This window comes from Penaeus monodon, chromosome 7, assembly GCF_015228065.2.
Source record: "Penaeus monodon isolate SGIC_2016 chromosome 7, NSTDA_Pmon_1, whole genome shotgun sequence".
NCBI lineage: Eukaryota > Metazoa > Arthropoda > Malacostraca > Decapoda > Penaeidae > Penaeus > Penaeus monodon.
The window spans coordinates 237795-262794 of NC_051392.1; the positions used below are offsets into that span (position 1 = coordinate 237795).

At 26.0% G+C, this 25000-nt stretch overlaps 1 protein-coding gene across 1 annotated transcript in view; it reads left to right on the forward strand.

Moving 5' to 3' along the window:
- The window catches only part of LOC119574929 (src substrate cortactin-like), a gene marked incomplete in the record, with an annotated part of 56334 nt that overhangs the window by 17443 nt on the left and 13891 nt on the right, over positions 1 to 25000 (forward strand). Inside the window, 9 exon segments of the mRNA XM_037922202.1 lie at positions 10182 to 10292; positions 10735 to 10845; positions 11641 to 11751; positions 12297 to 12407; positions 12761 to 12846; positions 13211 to 13246; positions 15765 to 15882; positions 16077 to 16407; positions 16865 to 16949. Coding sequence (XP_037778130.1) covers positions 10182 to 10292; positions 10735 to 10845; positions 11641 to 11751; positions 12297 to 12407; positions 12761 to 12846; positions 13211 to 13246; positions 15765 to 15882; positions 16077 to 16407; positions 16865 to 16949 — 1100 coding nt within the window.

Here is a 25000-nt window from a genome sequence, read left to right on the forward strand (position 1 = left end):
CCGGCCAGCAAAACACTCCTCAGCAGGATTCTCTTACCTTGCTTCTTCTCTGAAAAGCAATGAATTCTTATGAATTTCGTACCCCTTTTAATTTAAATTTTAGTGAAAAAATTTTTTATCAGTTTATAATTAATTATAACCGATAACACAATTAGCATATGGAAGAACCAACTAAACTAAATCTCTCTCTCTCCCCTTCTCTTCTTCTCTCTCTCTCCCCTTCTCTCCCCTCTCTCTCTCCTCTCTCTCCCTTCTCTCTCTTCTCCCCCTCTCTCTCTTTTCTCTCCTCTCTTTCTCTCTCTTTCTTTCTCTCTCTCTCCCTCCTCTCCTCTCCTCCCCTCCTCTCTTCTCCCCTCTCCTCCTGATAATAAATAAAAATTTAAAATAAAAAAAAAAAAATAAAAAATAAAAAAAAAATAAAAAAAAATAATATAAAATGATAAAAACATACCAAAAAATATAGATGAAAAATAAAAAATAAAAAAATGAAATAACAAAAATTTTTTCAAAAAAATTTATTATAATAATAATCTAATACAAAAAATCAATAAAAAATGATAATAATATAAAAAAATAATAAAAAATAATAAAAAATAATTAATTAAAAATAATAATAAAAAATAATAAAATAAAAATAAAATAATCGAAAAAAAAGAAAAAAAAATAACCGTACTTTCATTCTTTATCTTTATCTCATCTTTTTTTCAAAATCATTATTATCTTATTTCCCCATTTTTATCATTATCATTATCACCATTTTTATTTTTTTTGTTTACTTTATACTTTTATCTTTTTAAAATCTTATTATTTATTGTTATCATTTTATTACATTGTTATTACTATTTTTATTTTAAAATTAAAATTAAAATTAAATTATTTTTATTTTCTTATTATTTTATTACATTAATTTTTATCATCATTTTTATTATTAGATAATGTTAATCTAATACAAAATAATTAAAAATAAAAATAAAATTATTTTATTGTTTTATTTTTTTATTTATTATTTTATTTTTTAAAATTATTACTATTGCTATCATCTTTTAAATATATAATTATAATCTATCTAACAAAATAGCAAATGAAAAACAACAATAAAAGAATAACATGAAGCAGATAAAAGAATAAGAGCTAGAGAGAAACAGGTTTTGTGCCGTGAGAGCCCCACCTTTGGGAGTGGTCCATCTGGCTCTCGTCTTCTCAACCTTCTGGGTTGGTCCCAACCCGCTGCTTTTTGTCCTGCCGCCCTTCTGGACGAAAAATTTCCCCGCCAAACCCACCGAAAAATCAAAACCCATCAAAGTACGTTCAAGTTGCGGGGTTTTTTGCTTGGTCTAGATTCATTTTAAAAGGGTGAAACCGAGAATGCTGAGGGGCACTATTGGTTCAATCATTTTAATTACTTATGGGGTTGTAAATCACCTTCAAAAATAAAAAGAATGAAAATATGGTACTATATATGACATGACAGACAGCTGAAGATAATAAAATCTGCCCACTTTTTTAAAAACGAAATCCCTTTCTGCTCTCGTGCTTTTCTCTTTCCAAATGGTCCCATCCGCAGCAGATTTGTCCTACGGTCAATTGCACACCAAATTTTTGCCCCCAATCCGTGTGTAGTCTGCATAAGCAAAGTTTTGGATATAGCAATGCAAAAGGGAAAAAATGGCAAGGGCAAAAAAAAAAAAAGGCATTAGTTTATCATCTCACTCCTGAAAAAAACTTTTCTTAAATACATGAAAAAATTTTCTTAAAAAATAAAATTTAAAACCATAATAATAATATAATAATAAAAATAAATAAATAAAAATAAAAATAAAAAAATTTTTAAAAAAAAATAAAAAATTGTAAAAAACTTCTTTTAATATGATATATATTTATATAAACTTTTTCACATCAATCTAAATACATATATAAACTATTCACTACAATGACCTACTAAGTAAACCTTAAAATTTTGCACCCCTTTTTTCTGGCTTTCATGCTTTTCCGTTTTCTCAATTTGGGGTCCCACCTGCTGCGACTTACCCTGTCTGTCCTTCTGCCTCCAACTTCCCCCCAAAAACCTTTTTAAATAGCTCACCGGGTGAAAAGTTTGATAGGTTTAGATAATGCTCATTATACGGGACTTCAGATCCCTATCACATAATTTTTAAGAAAACCCTTTTTAAAATCTCCAAATGAAAAATCATCAAAGTTCTAAGGAGCATTTGTTTTCCCCTGCATATGTCTTTTTTTTTTTTTCCCTCAAGTCTATAGGTTGACAATTATGAAATTTAGAGAAGTACAAAGTTTAAAGTTCACCTTGTGCAAAGAACCAACTGTTTGAAATGCTGTCTGTCTTAGTTTTTTTTTTCTAAATCCTCATTAAAAAATATTATAAGGAATAATGGTAACTTCATCACACTATAACTACCAGACAAGTCCTTTTTCAGGGAAATATTATTTTTTTAAAATCTGTGCGACATATAGGAGCAGACAAGAAATCCCTTCTAATCAAAATTAAAAATCCTCTTTCTGTTTTAAAATTGAACTCTAAAAATAACATAGAATCTATGCTGGAAGCCCAACCCTGTCACACCTCTTTGACTCTGGTGTTTCTCTGTCTTCTCTATATAATCCCAACCTGCTGCAGACTTATCCTGTCTATCCTTCTGTACACCAAACCTTCCTCCAAATCCTTTGGAATAGTCTGCCGCATGCAAAAAGAATTACACAATTTAAGGTTAATACAGGAACTACTGCTGAAACTTTACACTGATTTTTAGTTCACACTGTTCTATTTCTGGTTAACTAAAAAAAGCTCATGATAATCATACTAAATAGCAATAATGATGCAAGACTAACTTGTATCTGGCAATGAAATTAAGTACTGGCAAGCAAATAAAATCTGTTTTTATAGAAATGAGATTACTGGTAAATACTAATGGTAACCAATTCAGTCCACGGACATTGTAGCTAGCCGGGTAGTATAGTAAAGAACCCAAAGGACTCCCAGGAAATCCTTGTGAAAGAAAAAAAGAACCCCCGATCTTTTTAAGTAACCATGTGCCTCTGTCGGGTTTTGCTTGACTCAATTTGTTCTAAAGCCCAAATTGGGTGTGTATAGGGGGGGGGTCTTTTCTAATATTGTGAGAAAGAACGTCCCATATTAGTAAGGGGAAATATTAAAAAATTGGAAAAATCTAGACATTTTCACACCAAAATTTTGGTACCCTAAAAGTCTTTAGTCATTGTTGGTCTGTACAGAGATCAAAATGTGAAAGAAATCTAGAAAATTTTTTTTTTTTTGTTTTAAATTAGGGTAAAGCATTCCCTAAAAAGAGACATATGGTGGGATAAAAATGAATACGGGGATAAAATTAAAAAAACCAAAAAATCTACATGAGCAGACCCTTTCCCAATGCCCAAACCAAACTGGCAAGGGGGTTCTAACACAAACTAATAGGCCCCCTTCTGATTTTCAGTTTTTCCTTTTTCTCTATGTGGCCCAAAACCTGCAGCTGACTTATCTTGTCTGTCCTTTTTGCACTCCAAATTTTTCCTAAAAAACCCTTTAGAATAGTTGTAGCAGCTTTAAAGAACTAAAAATTTTGACAATTCAATATATACAATGCTGAAATGTTTTTGTAGACAGTATACTAAAAACTCAGGGGAAAAAATAAAAATTTTTTACGAGAAAAAAAATAAAGTACCCTTTTTCATCACCAGAAAGTTCCCCCATGATCATTCAAACATCAGAAACTCCACCACGCTTGAGTGTTTCCCACACAAACCCATCCATCTCAGAAAAAAAAATTTGCTTTACCTTAACTGACTTACCAATTGACTTATCTTGCCATAAAAAATTTAAATTTAAAAAAAAAAGGTAAAAAATTCCATAATCCCAAATTTTAAATACTTTTTTTCTCAATTCCCTTTTGATTGCAACCCAAAAAAAGAATTCCCTGTCTTAGAAAGGGTAGCATTTAAACAGTAAATGCACCCCTTTTTCTGACCTCATTTTTCTCAACCCTTTTTAAATTGGTCCCATCCTCAGCAATTTGTCCTGTGGGGTCAGACTGAAACCCAAAATTTCCACCAAAACCCTTGGAGTATCTGTTCGGGCAAAATTTGGGCTGTAAAACTCGGGGCAACAAAAAAAAAAATGGAAGACAAAAAAAAAACAGCAAAAAATTGTTTTAACACTTATGGAAACAAAAACAAATAAACACTTTTTTTTTTTAACCTGTGGGTTTTTACTTTTAAAAAAGTTAAAGATCATTCATCGGGTGAATCTTTCTAAAATCAAAATACCCGAAGGGTTTTCTGAAACATTTGTTAAATTGTTGTCTTCATGCTATAAAATTTGGTCGATGTCAAAAGAGTTGCATTAATTTTAAGTTGCCAGAAGTACATAAAAAAAAACATAACTCGTATATGCACATTTCAACATCCAAGCTTCCCCCACTCCACCTGCTTTGCATCATGAACAAATTCTATCACAGAGTCTTTACAAGGGGGTAATTATTTTTTTCAATTACCCAAATTATTTTTCAACATAATGTGCAATAGTCTACTACACCTACATTGGGATATCTTGAAACCAAAACCAACCTTAAACACCCAAATGTATGTAAATGTTCATTTTAAAAAGCAATAAATTTCCAAAAAAAAATATTGTAAAATTGCAAAGTATCTTTTAAATTACATATACTAAATACTCATATATACTACTGTGTGTGTGTGTGTGTGGTTTGTGTGTGGGTGTTGTTGTTGTGTGTGTGTGTGTGTGTGTTGTGTGTGTGTTGTGTGTGTTTGTGTGTGTTTATTTATTATAATATATATATTATAATAATTATATATATATATATATATGTATGTATATTTTGTAATTTTATGTATATGTTTTATATGTTGCATAGTATGTAATGTTCATTGTGTTTTGTTTAATTTGTATATGTATGTATAGAGTATTATATTATGTTTTTATTTTATGTTATAATATAATATATATTTTATTTAATAGATAATATTTTAAAATTTTATTAATTAGTAGTGTTATTAAATATTATAATATTATATATATATATAATTATATTATTGTATGTATATTTAGTATTATATATAATAATATATTTATATATATATATAATATTATTTTGTATTTTAGATTTATTATATTATATTATTTTATTAAATTTTATTTATAAAATATTATTATAAATTTTATTTTTCCCTTTTCTTATTATATTTTTTTTATTGATATTAAAAATTTATATATATTAAATGTTATAATATGTATTATAATTTGTTTATGTTTTGTATATATATGTTTTTATTCTTTATTAAATTTGTATTTTTTTTATATTTTTAATATTTATAATTTATATTATGTATATTTTTATATTTTTTATTTGTGTATTGGGGGAAGGCAACAGCAACCCCCACCTAAAATTGCCAGGAAAAATTTATGGAAAACCATGATTGCCACGTCCTTGTAGGACGGGCACTTAAAAAAAAAAAAAAAAAAAATATTACATACACATTATACACATATTACATATATATACATAATATCATTATATACATATATACACATCATATACTAAAATTTTACACATATACATATATATGCACATTGTGTGTATATGTGGTTGGGGTGTATTTGTAGTGTTTTGTATGTGTGTATATGTTTTGTGCCTGTATGTGGTTTTTATATTTTAATATATAATAATTTTTTAAAATATAATTTTAATATTTATTATTATATATATATATATTTAAAATATAATAAAATATAATATTATTATATTTTATATATTAATATTATATAAACATTATATATATTTTATTATATATATTTTATTTTTTTTTTTTATACTCATATTATTATTTAAATTTTATTTTTACTATATTATTATTATTTATAATTATAATAATTTATATATTATATAATTAATTTAAATTTATAATTTTATATATAAAAATTATATATATTAAATATATTAATTTTTTGAATTTTAAAACATTCAAAACATATAAAATACAAAAATATAATATATATAATAATAAATTATATATAATATATATAATATATTGAATATATAATATATATATAATATATTATTTTAAAATAAAATTATATTATTTAAAATTTTTTATTATATATATAATATATATTTATTTTAAAATATATATTTTTATAATATTTTTATTATTATTATATGATATATATATAATATTATAGATATTTATAGAGTTATATTTATATATATATATATTTATATTAATTATATTATGATAATTATATATATATATTGTATATTATGCATATATTTTATATATATATTTATTATATATTTTAATATTTAATAGTATAAAATTATATATGTATAATATGCAAAAAATTATGTATTATATGTATATTGATATATTATGTATAATATTGATATATTTTATATTAAAATTTTATATTTTAAATTTTTATATATATTTATATTTTAAAAATATTTTATAATATATTTATATATTATTATGTTTTATATATATATATATTATATAATTATATAATTTTATATAATATATATTTTAAAAAAATTTAAAATTTTAATATATATATAGATATATTTTTTAAAAAAAAAAAAATTTTTTAATTTTGTTTTTTTTTTTTTTTTTTTTGTGTGTGTTTTGTGTGTGTGTGTTGTGTGTGTGTGGGTGTGGTGTTTGTGGTGTGTGTGTGCGTGTGCGGTTTCGTGTGCGGTGCGTGTGCGTGGGGGGCGTTGCGTGTGCTGTGTGTGCGTGTGCGGTGGTGTGGTGTGGGGTGTGTGTGTGTGTTTTTGTGTTTGTGTGTGTGTATTGTTTTTATTTTTTGCATATGTAATATATCATATATATCATTAAAATGCATATATATATATAATTTAAAATATAATATATATATATATTAAGCATTTACATAATATGCATTATATTATATATATAATATATTATGCATAATATGCATATATCATTATTATTAAATTATATATTATATAATTATATATATATATCATATTATGCATTATATGCTAATATCTATGCAAAATAAACATATACCCCCAACATACACACACAACCACACACACACCAAAAACACACACACCACACGCCACAACGCACACGCACCCACACGCCACGCACACGCACACGCACACGCCCGCAACGCACACCACACGCACACGCACAGCAACACACCACACACACACACACACACACACACACACCACACACACACCACACATTACACACATGCATTATATATATTATATATATATATATACTCTATATATTTAATATATATAGATATATATGCTAGATATATATTATTTTTGTTTAACTTTTAAAAACAATTATATATATTATTATATAATATCATATATATATATTATATAGATACAGTTATATACATATATATACATAATTTACATATATTATACATTATCTATACATATTACTATATATGCATATAGATACATATATCAATTATATACATATATTGCATATTATATACTATATATATGCATATATATATGCATAATATATCAATATATAATATTATTTTTATACTATACTATAGATATATATATATATATATATATATATATATATATATATGTATATATATATGATAATTATCTACATTCTGCATATATAAACATAACATATATATATATTTATATATATATATAATATAATATTATATATTATATATCTATGATATGTATATTTACTATGTATATGTATATGTTATATTATATGTATATATTATATTGTTATACGTATATTGAGATATCTATGTAATATATACCTGTGTAACTATGTAGATATGTATATATACTTTATATATACTGTATATATATGTGATATATGTAATAATTATATGTATATATTAAAGATATATGTAATAATTATATGCTATATATTTGCTATATATTATGTAACACATTATATGTAAGTATCAATTCTATATATAATAGTATATATAATATATACAATACTATATATATACTATAATATATATAATATAGATATATCATATAATATATATATAGATATACTATACTATATAATATAGATATAATATACTAAATATATATATCTACCCTATATATATATATACTATATATATATATTACTATATAATATATATAATTTAAATATATATTATATTAATATATCATATACATAAATATATATAATAATAATATAATATATATATATATACTATATATATATATACTATATATATATATATATATAAATATATATATACTCATATACATACACATACAGGCACACAAACATAATACACACATACACACACATACAAATACACACATACACACATATACACACACACATGTGCATATATATGTATATTGTGTATATATATGTATTGTATGTGTATATTATGTATATACATGTAATATATTATTATTAATATAATGTATATTCATGTGTATATATGTGTACTCTATCATACTATTTTTTTTTTTTTTTTTTTTTTCAAGTGCCCTGTCCTCCAAGTGACGTTGGCAATCTGGATTTCCATGATTTCCTGGCAATTTTAAGAGTGGTGGTTCGGCTGTGTGCCTCCGCCTATACCATTATATACATATATCTTACTATACATCTATACATATATACATATATTACATAATATATATATATATATATCCATATATATATATATATATACATATATACATCTATTTACCATATATACACATATACACATATATTATAATATCTCGGCTATATATCATTATATATCCTATATATTATATATTATATATATATATTATATATACATACATATATTAATCATATTAATATATATAATATATATATATAATATGTAGTATATATATTATATACTATATATATAACATTACATCTATACTTAATATATATTATATTGTATAATATATATATATACCACCCTATTAAAATTAATCCCCCGTCAAGATCAATATCCCCTAATATCCAATCACCATCACCTCTCCCCCACCCCCAATCCCCTATATATATATATAACATATATATATATATATATATTCATACTACTATATATATATCGATATATATTATCATACATACATATATATAGCATACATATACTATATACATACATATACATATCCATATACATACATATACATACATATACATACATATGCATACATATACTACATATCCTACATATGCATACATATACATACATATCCATACATATCACATACATATATACATACATCTATATATATATATATATATATATATATATATATAATAATTACTCTTATTTATATATATATATTATATATATATATATATATATATGATATATATATATAATTTATGTATTATTATACTATATATATATTATAGAATATATATATTATGATATATATACACAACACACACCACACAACACACCACAAAACTACACACACACAACACACACACACACACACACACACACACACACACACACACACACACACAGTATGTATATATGTACGTATTTATGTATATGTATATTTATATAATGTATACTTATGCTTAATTACATATATTTTTGTGGTAATTATTCTGCTGTTTAAAATGAACCACTTTACATGACACTTGGCGTGTTTACTGTGTATGTGTGTTTCAAGAGTAATGCCAATGCTAGGTGTAGTAGACATATTGCATCATTATTGTTGAAAATATAATTTGGGTAATTTGAAAAACATACATTATTCCCATTGTCAGTACTCTGTGACTATGTAATTGTTCACTGATGCAACAGCAGGTGGAGTCAGGTAAGCTTGGATGTTGAAATGTGCATATACGAGTTATGTTTTTTTTATGTACTTCTGGCAACTTAAAATTAATGCAACTCTTTTGCCATCGACCAAATTTTATAGCATGAAGACAACATTACACCATGATGTCTCTCAGAAAACCATTACGGGTATTTTGATTTGAGAAATGATGCACCAGATGAATGATCTTTAACTTTATCTAAAAGTAAAAACCCACAGGTTACAAAAAAGTGTTGTATTAGTTTTAGTTGCCATTAAGTGTTTAACACAAATATTTTTGCCTGCTTTTTGTTTTGTCTTCCCATGCTTGTGTTGCCCAGAGTGCTACAGCCAATCTTCTGCCTGACACAGATTACTCCAAGGGTTTTGGTGGCAAGTTTGGTGTGCAGTCTGACCGACAGGACAAATCTGCTGCAGGATGGGACCACATTGAAAAGGTTGAGAAACATGAGAGTCAGAAAGGTGTGCATTTACTGTTTAAACTGCTACCATTGCTAAGACAGGGATATTCTTTTGTGATTGCATATCAAAGGAATTGAGAAACAGTATTTTAAAAATTGGCAGTTATGTGAATTTTTCCTTTTCTTTTGAATTAACATTTTATTATGGCAAGACTAATGTCAGTACTTGGTACAGTCAGTTCAAGTGTATAAGCAAATTTTTGTTCTTGAGATGGATGGGCTATTGTAGTGGAAGCATCTCAAGCTGTGTGTAGGAGTTTCTGATGTCTTGAAGTGATCATGGGGTAACTTTTCTGGTGATTGATAATAGCTACTTGATTTTTATTCTCCGTAAAATTTGTATTACCCTGAGTTTTGAGTATACATGCTCTACAATAACATTTCATGCATTGTATATATTGAATTGTCAAAATATTTATGTTCTCTTAACATGCTGCATACAGACTATTCTAAAGGTTTTGGAGGAAAGTTTGGAGTGCAGAAGGACAGACAAGATAAGTCAGCTGCAGGTTGGGACCACATAGAGAAAATGGAAAAACATGAAAGTCAGAAGGGTGTGCCTGCATCTCAAGTTTTGTGTTCAGAACCCTTTAGCCAGTTTGGTTTGGACATTGGAAGGCTCTGCATCATTGTAGATTTTTAGGTTTTTTGAATTTGATCACTCGTATTCATTTTGATCCACCATATGTCTCTATTTTAGGGAATGCTTTCACTCCTAATTCTACAACATAAAAGAAAAAATTACTAGATTTTCATCTTCACATTTTGATCTCTGTACCAGACCTAACATATGACTAAAGACTTGTAGGATACTCAAATTGTGTGTGATAAATGTCTAGATTTGACCTAATTTTCAATATTTCCTCTTACTAGATACTGGGGACTGCTTCTTGCTCACAATATTAGAATGACCCCTCCCCTCCATACACACCAATTGGTCTTTTAGAACAAATTGAGTCAAGCAACCTGACAGAGGCACATGGCTATACGTTAGAAAAGATCTGGGATTCTTTTTACTCATTTTCACAAGGATTGTCCTGGTAGTGTCCTTGGATTCTTTACTTATACTACCAGGGCTAGCATACAATGTCCGTGGACTGAATTGGTTACCATTAGTATTTACCAGTAATCTCATTTCTATAAAAACAGATTTTATTTGCTTGCCAGTACTTAATTTCATTGCCAGATACAAGTTAGTCTTGCATCATTATTGCTATTTAGTATGATTATCATGAGCTTTTTTCAAGTTAATCTCAGAATAGAACAGTGTGAACTAAAAATCAGTGTAAAGTTTCAGCAGTAGTTCCTGTATTAACCTTAAATTGTGTAATTCTTTTTGCATGCGGCAGACTATTCCAAAGGATTTGGAGGAAGGTTTGGTGTACAGAAGGATAGACAGGATAAGTCTGCAGCAGGTTGGGATTATATAGAGAAGACAGAGAAACACCAGAGTCAAAGAGGTGTGACAGTGGCTTGGGCTCACTCAGCATAAGATTTCATGTTTATTTTTGGATGAGTTCAATTTAAGACAGAAAGGAGCTGATTTTTATACATGTGATGATTAGAAGGGGATTGCTCTGTCTGCTCACTTATATGTCGCACAGATTTTAAAAAAATAATATTTCCCTGAAAAAGGACTTGTCTGGTAGTTATAGTGTGATGAAGTTACCATTATTCCTTATAATATTTTTTAATGAGGATTTAGAAAAAAAAAACTAAGACAGACAGCATTTCAAACAGTTGGTTCTTTGCACAAGGTGAACTTTAAACTTTGTACTTCTCTAAATTTCATGATTGTCAACCTATAGACTTTTGAGCATAAATTATAAAAAGACCTATATGCAGGGAAATACAATATGCTCCTTGAGAACTTTGACTGATTATTCATTCTGGACTGATTTTTAAAAGGATTTGCTTAAAAATTACTGATGTATAGGGTACTTCTGAAGTCCACAGTATAATGAGGCATTCATCTAAACCTTATCAATCTTTTCACCTGGTGCAGACTATTCTAAAGGTTTTGGTGGGAAGTTTGGAGTGCAGAAGGACAGACAGGATAAGTCTGCAGCAGGTTGGGACCACATTGAGAAAACGGAAAAGCATGAAAGCCAGAAAGGTGTGCAAGATTTTAAGGTTGTACTTAGTAGGTCATTGTAGTGAATAGTTTATATATGGATGTAGATTGATGTGAAAAAGTTTATATAAATATATATCATATTGATATTGAATGTTTTTCACATTTTGTATTTTTTATATATTTATTTATTTTTATTTGTTTATTTATTTATTTATTATTATTATTATTATTATTGTTATTATTATATTTTTTAAGAAATTTATCATGTATTTAAGATAATAAGTTTATGTGTCAGGAGTGAGATGCATAAGCTTAATGCTTTTTTTTTTTTCTGCCATTGCCATTTTTACCCTTTTTGCTATTTGCTATATCCAAAACTTTGCTTTATGCAGACTACACACAGGGATTTGGTGGCAAATTTGGTGTGCAATCTGACCGTCAGGACAAATCTGCTGCAGGATGGGACCATATTGAGAAAGTAGAAAAGCACGAGAGTCAGAAAGGTGATTTTCTGTTTGTAAAATGTGGGCAGATTTTATTATCTTCAGCTTTCTGTCATGTCATATATAGTACCATATTTTCATTCTTTCATTTTGTGAAGTGTGATTGACAACTCGCATAAGTAATTAACTGATTGAACTCAACTTAGTGCCATCAGCATTCTCGGTGCCATCCCTTTCAAAATGAATCTAGACCAAGCAAAGACCTGCTAAGCATTGAACTGTACTTTGATGGCTTCAGGATTATTTCGGTGGGGTTTTTTTTTTTTTTTTTTTCCTTTGCGGGAAGTTGGCGTGCAGAAGATCGCAGACAAGACACAGCGGTTGGGACCACACGAGAAGGTTGAGAAGCACGAGAGCCAGATGGACCACTCCAAGGTGGGGCTCTCACGGCACAAGACCTGTTTCTCTCTAGCTCTTATTCTTTTATCTGCTTCATGTTATTCTTGCTATTGTTGTTGTTATCATTATTGCTATTGTTGTTATGATTATGATTATAATTATGATATTAATACTGATAATAGCAATAGTAATAATTATAATAATAATAATAATAATAATAATAATAATAATAATTATAATTATAATTATAATTATAATAATAATAATAGTAATAACAATAGTAATAATAATGATAACAATAACAATAATAATGATTGTTAATAATGATAACAGTAGTAATAGTAATATCAATAGTAATAATAATGGTGATAATGATAATGATAATAATGGTGATAATAATGATAATAATGATTAGAAAAATGATGATGATAATGATAAAGTAATAGTAATAGTACGGTTATTTTTTCTTCTTTTTCTTCGTATTATTATTATTGTTATTATTATTATTATTGTTATTATCATTTATTTATTTATTATTTATCTATCTAATATTTTTTTGGTATTGTTATTATCATTGTATTATTATTATTATTTTATTTATTTTTATTTTTTTATTTTTTTATTATTATTATTTTATAATTATTATTATTATTATCATTCTTCTTCTTCTTCTTCAGCTAATTGTTGTTATTATTGTAGTTATTATTATTATTATTATTATTATTATTATTATTATTATTATTATTATTATTGTTGTTGTTGTTGTTATTGCATTGCTATTATTGTTCTTGTTGTTGTTATTATTATAATCATTATAAATCATCATTGTCATCGTCATCGTCATTGTTATTGTTATTATCATTACAATCATTATTATTATCATTTGTTTGTTTGTTTGTTTGTTTTTGTTTGTTTGTTATTGTTAGGCTTTTTAAGGTCATCACATATGAATATTCTTATGTTACTTCAATATCTTCTTATCTTTTTCCTCTTTTTATGCCCAAGTCCTTGACTAAACATTGTTATGACTCTACAATATCTTTGACTTTAAGGCATGGTTTTGAAAGTCATCACATATGATCTTAACCCACCCACAAAACAGGTTCTTCTGAGAGAAAAATACCTTAATTTCTGGGTGGTAGCTATAACAGCAACTGTCTGTTGTTGGGGACCCATGTGGCAGGCGACCCAGTTGGAGCATTAGCCAAGAACATGTGTCTATCTTATGAGATGGCCAGCTATGCCTGGCCATCTTGCTAGTGAGATGGCCCTCATTGTTAGGATAATTGGAAGTCTTAACTGCCCTGACTGTGCAATTGTAGCAATTGGATGGCTCATTCAAGACCAAGGAAGACCAAAGTTATAGAAACAATCACACCCTGGCAACCTGGAAGTCACCCCTCTTCTCATCTGTTGATACCTGTCTTGCTATGGAATACAGATGCTGGGCTGTGTCTTGGGGTTATGCTATACTGTCTCCTCTACCATTTATTCATGGGATTCTTCCCTAATTAGCTGTTTTTTTTATGCATCCATTCCTGAGATTTTGAGTTTTGTTGCATTATATTTTCTCCCTATACATCTCTTTTTGTTTCTTTTCCTCTGTGTCCCACTTCATCCTCCCTTTCATAGCTCAATGAGGGGATTGTAATGCTGTCACACCAAGTAATGGGTAAACATTAAAGGGAACCAGACAGTGGCCTTGTTTAAGGTATTTTAGGTCACTTGGTGAGGGATATATTGAATCTCCTAGGGGAGAGGCAAACAACTTATTCTGTCCTGACTGCCTTCACTCTCTATAGAGGTAAGGTATGAGAAGCATGCTTGTTCAGGTGTGATTTAGGCCTGGGTCAGTGCCATGCCATGACACTAGTTTTTATTTCATCCATATGTGTCATAACCCAACACAGGTAATTTGATTCAAATGTACTGTGCTTTGCTTAGTTTAATATAATTTTACTTTGTAATGTGGAATTCAATATGTTTAGTAATGTTTGTTGATAACTATTAGAATATGGCTGGGTGATTGGAATGTCTCACCATGGAAAACTTGCTGAACGGTGGGTGACAGGGACATTATGCATAAGTGCACAAATTCTTTGGAGGGAGATTCTCAGGTGACCTTCAGGAAAGGGCTCTTGCGATATTTCCATTGCTTGGAAGAGCACCGGCTCCAGAGAGGATATTATATCCATGCACAGGAACCTGGAACACAAGATTTTACAAAAAAATTAGATGATATAAAAATATGAAAAAATAACACAGCTAGCTTAGTGTTACTTATAGTTAGTTCTATTGCACAGAGTGTCAACTATCTGAAGAGATGATATGGACTATCCTCATTAAAAACATTCTCTTACCATCTTCATAGAGCATAACAAACATAGACCTCGGAAAATGGTAAAACTGCAACAGCATGGCTGCAGGAAAGAGCTTATAGCTTTGCAAAGAGGAAGCTTTACTTATGACTAAACTGAAATTGTTAAACAGCATGTATTTTCTTAGGGAATGGAAGTACTTGTTTTATATCACATTTATTTTATTTCTTTTGCAGGGCTTTGGTGGTAAATTTGGTGTTCAGTCAGACCGCATGGATAAGTCAGCCCACAAGTTTGAGGAAAAGCAAGAAAGCATTGGAACCAACTACCAGAGGACCAAGCCAGATATCCAAGGTAGTGTGTGCAGACCTTTCTCTGTGGAAGACATCACTGACAGTCATTATGGTTTGATTTGTATTGTAATTCTGTTTTTATATATACATTTGAGAATTCATTGGAATCTCCATGAGTATCACCTGGTGAATGAACGGAAAATTGGTATTAATGCATATATTTTGATTAATCAGTGTTTTCCACCTTTTCTTCAGCTTCAGAGAAGGCCTCTAACCTAAGAGCACGTTTTGAGAACCTTGCTGCTAACCAAGAGGAGGAGAGAAAGAAGCAGTTGGAGGAGGAGAAGAAGAAGAGATATGAGGGAGATGCTGCAATCATTCAGCAGGAGAAGATGAGGCTAGTGCAGGAACAGCAGGAGGAGGAGGAGCGGCTACGTAAGAAGCATGCAGATGAAGAGTACTTGAGAGAGCAGGTCAAGCAGAAGCAGTTGGAAGCAGCAATGAAGAAACAGGAGGAGGAGGAGCAGTTGAGACTTCAGCAACAAGAACAGCAGGAGATGGCAAGAATTGCAGAGCTGGAAAAGAGGTGTGTTAAAAAGATTGAAATTTTGTTACAGCACTGGTAATGTTAGTATATGCAAAATAACTGTGGGGCATCATTACAATATATACTTAACCCCTCACTGCCGGGTAAGAGAAATCCCTGAGCATAATAAACTCTAGTGATTTCTGGCAATGGCCAGACATGGGGCGTGGGGTCCGCCACATCAAGCCGAATGCTCTGGTGCATCGCTGTGTGGACAGGCATACCCTGTTGACCAAGCGGTTTGTTATGACGCGATAACCTGTCTGAAACGGGTTAAAATAAGTTCCTACTTCAGAAATATACATTCATGGTGAATTATCTGTTTTTGAAATTATTGCATTGCTTTAAAAATCCTTGGTTCTCTTCCTACTCTGATTGTGTGGAACTTCTCCTTGAACACAATGTGGGCTTAGAATTAGTGACAGACTGATGTGTGATTTCCTCTGACATGCACCAGGGAAGCAGCACTAAAGAGGCAGCAAGCAGAGGAGGAGGAGCGGAGGAGACAGTTGGAGCAGGAGGCAGCATCGTCAAGAGAACAGGTAAGTGAACTTGGTCGGAGGCTGTGCGTCTCAATCCTGCCTGCCCTCCTCATGCAAGTTCATGGACATTGCACAAAGTTGCAGCCTCTCTCACAAAGAGTGCAACATTTGGTTAAAAGTCCACATATTTATATTTCTCATTTTTATAGACAGTTGTGGACAAAAATGTTGTGAATGATGAAAGAATAGTTTGAGAATGCAGAAGTGAGAGAAATTTCCACTTCATTTTTTATTACTATTCTTTTGTGTTTATTTATTTATTTATCTATTTTTTTATTTTTTTATTCCACTTTTTGTCCTTCCTGCACTGGCCTAGATTGTTTCCCTGGTTGACCCTATTGTGCCAGCCCAAGGTGCTTCAAGTTACCCACTTTTCCGCTACTAAATTGTGCATTTGTGAACCAGAGTGAGCCATCCACCACACACCCTTTGCCATGCCATGTGTCCATTCTTCTTTTGTAAAGATGCTTCATTATTGTGTTGAGCTTATCTTCCAAGAGAGTTTGCAGTTTTTGTGGTAACTTTTAGAAAGTAATAATGATACTTGTATGAACTGAAGTGCAGTACATGCTTGGATGAAAGCGTGCTATTCAATTTTGGGTAGACTTTGACGTCTCATTCAATTGAATATTGGAGTGAAAAACTCAAGGAAAGAAGCCTGATAAGTAAGCAGTGTTTATGAAAATAACATTCAGGTGCACATATTTTTACTTAGCAGATAGTGCAGTCTCCAAGGAAAAGTCTAGTGCCAGTAGGGAAAAAGAGAAAGTCTCTCATAAGATTAAAGCTTGTTATATCTTATTTGTTTTTGATGATGGATAGAGCATGTCTTGGATAATATATATATACATATTTTTTTTTTGTGCAAGTTTTCACTTTTTTTTTTTTTTTTTTTTTTTTTTTCATGATACAACTTTTTAAATCATAATCTCTTGTATATTTTAGCATGTTTACTATTACTTCATTATACACATTCTCTGTATTTATCTTTTAAAAATCTTTTCCATTTCAAAGATTATAAAGAATATTGATATCATGTTATTAAGAACTTTTACATCTCAGAATTTTTTTTTAATGTTTGAATTAGTGTGTATTTCTATAAACAGTTTAATGTTTAAATAATGGAATTACCAGCAGTTTGTTGGATTTTCACTTCTGATCTTTAATGCAGATGTTGCTATAAGTAAGCATGTTAGCTGCTAAAGAAATCATACAATGAACTGATAAATTAACATTATCACATTCATGGACATGAAAATTCACACTGAGTTACTTCTTAGCAGGTTTCCTGATATCAGGTTATATCTGTGAATTTTCTTGATTGACTGTGTAACTTGAACTGATCAATGGATTGTTTTGCCTGTGAATTACATCTGACCTGATGGAGACATTGTGTCCCATTTCAAGAAGCCTAATTGGCCCACTCCTACAGTGGAAGCAGATAGACTTTATCAAGCTCTGAAGCTTAGTACTCAGCCTAATGTTTAGGAGAGAAACCAGATGTGGCACTCCATTGAGTGTATTTTTTAAAAACTAGAATTAACTTGTCGGAACATTGTCTTCTAAAAGTTAGGATCACATTACTTTGTCAAATGGTTGGCAGTTCAAAGATTTTAGGGTTCTGTGACATAGTTTGTTAGGTGCTGATCTCAATAGTCATTGTCATGACCTTGCATGTTCCACATGACAGGGTAATTTGCCCAATCTGATGCCATCCTGCATTTGCTCGCTACCATGCTGTTGGCTTCTTCAACTACCAGATACCTATATGGCCAACTGTTTACCCTTATGTTGCCTTCAGCTGAATTCTCTCACAGAATTGACTTTAGAACACTGGATGTCATGCATTCAGCTAATACACAGATACTCCTGAAACACTATTGTTGTATCGGGTTTTGAATGCAGGTGGTTTAAAGAACTTCAGGTTTTAGATTGGAATGATATCCTTTTGCAGACTAAAGCTCTCTGATGAATGGATTATGTTACATTAGTATTACTAATATCTTTTAGTGAAGTTCATTCAAATGAATTATACAGATCAATTATAGTCCCTTATGTTTTCAGATGAAACTGGACTCTTAAAAAAAAGCACAAAGATTTTACCAGTTGTTAAATTGAAGAGATGTCCTTAAACTAATTTACCAATATACAGGTTAATGATCAAGGTGAATAGCTTTTCAGATGATAAAATCATCATCAGCCCGTAGTAGATATGTACTGGGGTCATCTTTACCTTTATAATATGCATATATGTACTGTACTGTATTGTTAGGAACTATGAAGAGATGTTTGGATGTAAACTCTAAGTAGATTTTTTTTGTTTCATCATTTGCTTTTTTTTTTTTTTTTAATCATTGTTCAAAAATGGGTTTGCTTGATGTGGATTTAGATTTGAACCCTGTTCCACTAGAAAATGTAATTCTCTGCACACTCGTAGAATAGCTGATTTGATGTTCTGTGCTAGTGTTTATTCCTTGGTGCAAGTGATTGTCTGTAGATCTTTATTTCTAATGAGAATAATCATTTATATTATTCCTGTTTTGCAAGATTATAATTATTCTTTAATTTTGATGTGAACTTCTCTGAGCTTTCCTACATTCTTTCTAGTTTGGGGATTGTTTGATAAGTAATGCTCTATATTTACTGTTTTCTTTTATTAAGCATTTTTGTTCTTTTTGAGTACAGACAAGTAGTTTTGGCATATATAGTAAGTTAATGATTGCCATTCTGTGATGGACTTTTAGCCTCGTACAGGTTGATGGAAAAGGGCTGTTCTAAAGGGAAAGTTAATGGTGTTGGAATTGGATTAACCCATTGCCCCTGGGAACATATAATGTCCACTGAATTGCCTTCAGACATGGATGGTGCTCAGCCACCAGAGGGTCAATCAGTCAACCTATGTCATTTCCCCTCTCCTTGAATTTTTATGAAAAATATTTTTTTCTAACACTATTAGTATCAGTACTATTATTAACAATACAACAAAAATAAATAAAAGTATATATATATATATATATATATATATATATATATATTTATTATTATAATAATAATAAAAATTTTGCTTTTTATTAATTAAATGTTTTTATATGTGATTAGATTTAACCTTTATAGTAAAATGTAATTTCTGCAACTTAAATAGCTATTTATTTTATCTATTTATTCTGTATATGTCTTAATTTATTTAATAGAATATATATTATATTATTCTGTTTGCAGATTATATTAATTTATTATTTAATTTATTGATATATTTAGACTATTTTATATATTTTTATATTATTGATTTGTTTGATAATAATTTATATTATAATTATTTTTTTATTAAGCTTTTTTTTACTTTGATATAACATGTTTGATAATATTTATATAATTAATATTATTTGTATTATTTTTAAGCTTTATCAGTTTATGAAAAGCTGTTCTAAAGGGAAGTTAGATTATTTGAATTGGATTAACATTGCCTCTCTTGGAACATTATAATTCACTAATTCACTTCAATGATGTGCTCAGCACAAGGTAATCAGTCAACTATGTTCATATATATCCCCTTCCTTAATTTATAATGAAAATATTTTTTCTAACATATATAATTATATATCAAATAGATAAACATATTTATTATATACATAAAATTAATATATATAATATATATATAAATATATATATATATATATATAATATATATAATTATATATATATATATATATATATATATATATCTATAGATATATTTTATATAATATATATATTTAATTTAATTTTATAAAATTATATAATATAATATAATATATATAAATTATAAATACGTAATTTTATTGTAAATAGATAAAAAGGGATAAATTTTAAAATTATAGAATATATAGGAATATATTAATAATTTTAATATATTTTATAATTTTTATATATATTATATATATAAAATATATATTATTATATATATATTAATAATTTTATAGATTTTATATAATATATTAAAATATAATATAATAAAATTTTAATATATATATAAAATATATATATAAAAAATAAAATTATATAAAATATTATAATAGAAAAAATATATATATATATAAAAATTTTATATATATATTATATATAAAATTTTAAATATAAAAATATATATATATATGATAATATAATAAAATAAATATATATATATCCCTATATTTTAAAATATATATATTTTTATATATATATTATTAAATATATATAAATAAAAGATATTTATAATATTTTTTTTTTATATAAAATAATATAACTAATAGAAAAAATTTTCATAAAATATATTATTATATATATATTATATTATAAATAATATTATAAAATATAATATTTAAAATATTTTAATATACCCTATATATTTTTAATATATATATATAATTGTATAAAAATAAAATATATAGATATATTATATATTAATATATATAAAATAAAATATATTTATTTTATTATCTAATATACTATATATATATAATTAAAAATAGAAATTTTTTTTATATAGAAGTATAAAAAAAGAGAAATTTTATCTATATTTTAAATATTTTAATAATATATTGATAATATATTTTATATATATTTTTTATATATATATATATATAATATAATATATATAATATAAATTATAATTAAAATTCTATAATTTTAATAATAAATATTTTAGAAAATTTTAAATAAAATTTTCTATAAAATTTTTATACTATTATATATTTTATAATATATATATATATTTACTATATAATTTTTTATTTTAAAATTTTATATATATATAAAATATTATTTAATAATTATAATATATAAAAATTATATATATTTATTAATATATTATATTTTAAAAATTATATATAAAATTTAAATTATAGTTTTGTAATAATTTTTAAATAATATATATATATAATATAATTTTAAAATTGTATATATTATATATATATATTATATAAAAATTATTAAAAACTAAATATAAAATTTTAATATATTTTATGTTTTTTATATATTTTATATAATATTTTTAATTTTTAATATTTTATATATACCCCTTTTTAGTATCAAAGAATTTTATTTTTTAAAATTATATATATTTTTATGGATTTTATTTTAATATATAATTATATACTTAAAATATATAATTTTAAAATTTTATTTAAATATTAGATATATAATATTTTTAAATTTTAATTAATAAAATTATATATATTGTGTTTTATATAAAATTATGAAAGTTTTTAGATATAAAATAATTTTAAAATTTTTAACAAAAAAAAAAATAAATAAAAGAAAATTATAGATATAAATATATATATTATAATATTATAAAATTTTATAGGGGATTAATAGAGATATTATAGAAATTAGAGAATTTTAAATATATATAAAAAGGTTTAGAGATATATTTCAAATAGTTTATATAGGTTTATTATAAAATAAAAAAAAAAAAAGTATATAAGTTTAAAATATATATATATATTTTAAATATATATATATATATAATATAATTATAATATATTTTTATAAATAAATATAGATATTTTTATATATTTTTAATATATAAAATAAATATAAAGAATATTTTAAGAATATATTTATATATATTTATATATATTATATAATATATTTTAAAATTATATTATTATTATAGATATATAAAAAAATATAAAATATTATTATATAATATTATAATATATAATATTTACATATACTATTTTAAGAATATATAATATATAAAAAATATTTTAATAAAAAAAAATTATATTATAATATAATTAATAAAATATATTATATTATATAAAAATTTTATAAATAAGATAAAATAGAATAATATATATATATTATAATTTTGAAAAATTTTATATATATTTTTATATATATAATATATTTTATATATAAATATATATAATAAATAATCTATATATATAAAAACTTTTTATATATATATATAGATATAAATATAAAATAGAAATTTTTAAATTTAACAAAAATTAATTTTATATAATAAATTAAAATAAAATTATACCCATATAAAAATATGAATACAATATATATAAAAATATATATATAAATATATATATATATATATAAAATATATATGTAAAAATATATTATATATATATTATATATTAAAATTTATAATATTTTTATATATATTATATTATAAAATTATTTTTATATATTATTTTAATTTATATTTTTATATTATATTTAAAATTTTATTTTATATTTTTTTATAATATATAAAAAATTTTACATAATAATATATATATTATATATATATAAAATAACATATATATAAATATATATATATATAAATTTTATATATATTATAAAAATATAAAATATATTATAAAAATTATAAAAATATATATTATATTATATTTTTTATATATATTTTCTATATATTTATTATATATATATATTTTGGGATATTATTTTTAATTTTAATTATAATTATATATTTTATAAAAATTTTACATAATAATAAAAATTTATATTATATATAAAATTATAAAATATAAAATATATAAAATGTTTATATATTATATATTTATATATATATATAAAATATATAAAATATATAAAAATATAATGTAAAATATAATTATATATTTTCTATATTTTTATTTTTAAAATATATTAATATATATTATATTATTTTATATTATGTAAAAAATTATAATATATATTATTATTAAAATATATATTATGATAAATATTATTATTTTTTTTCATTATTATATATATATAAAATTTAATATATATATATTTATATTATTATGTATATATATTATATATAAAATATATTATATAATTTATTAAAATATTATATATATATTATATATTTTATATATTTTATTTATAATATTAATATAATATATATAATTATATATATATTATTTATATATTATAATATATTATAAAATTATATTATAAAATTTTACACCCAAAACCACACACACAAAACACAGCACCCACGCACCCCAACGCACACGCACACGCACACGCACACGCACACGCACGCCCCCCACACAGGCACAAATATATAAAAAATCGAAAAAAAAAAAAGGTTTGAACAGGGAGATAGACCTAGTTAAATTGACTCCTTGGGAATAATAACTTGGGGCCCCCTCTCCCACAAGAAAAAAAAAATTAAAACAGAAGACTGGCGTCAAGGTACCCTTTGGTGGCATGGGTTAAGGGACAGTTTTGGAATTTTAACTTTTTCCCAGGCAAATTTGGGGCTTTTTCGCCCATCTTTTGATTTGCTTGAGTTGTATATACAGAATGAGGGTAGTGCAAGGCTGAATGTGGATGCCTTTTTAAAGACTAATAACAGGCATTTTGAACTAGATTTTGTTGGCTGGGAATTGACAAGAACTTTAATGTGGCTTAATTAAGAATTTCTCTTGAACATTGTTTCCATATTCCTGGTGTACTTAGGGGAAAAACTTATTTTTCTCTTTAAAAATGAAGAATTGCACTGTTATTGTTGTTAGAATGTAAAGAAATGTATGAATGCATTATTGGATTGAAATTTTACTTAGTACTTTACCTTAAATGAAGAAATGTTTTACAGCCTTCATTTTTTTATGGTAACAAATGTTCATGCTTTAAGAAATTTGCTGTGATAGAAATCTGGACTTTATTTTGCATTTAATGATGTTATCACACTAGTGGAAATATATTATAATTCTTCTTGTTTAGTTATCCATGATGAGGTAGTCGTGTACTAAAAACACTTATTAACCCTTTGATGCTCGGGGATATATACAATCCCTGTCCACTAGGGTTTGATTTTGTAAGTTTTGTTTGCCCTAGATGGCTTTACCCTAGATAACTGCACAGGTGTTAAGTCACCAGGGAGTCAGTTCCGAGGTGCACTGCTGTCACCTGTTTACCCAACTCCAATTTTATGTAGAAAGAATTTTTTTTATGTTATTGTTAGTAACATTAATAGTAATGATAAGAGAATGATAATGATGATAGAAATAATGATGATAATACGAATAATAATAGTAGTGGGGATAATAATAATAATGATAATGATAATGATAAAAAAT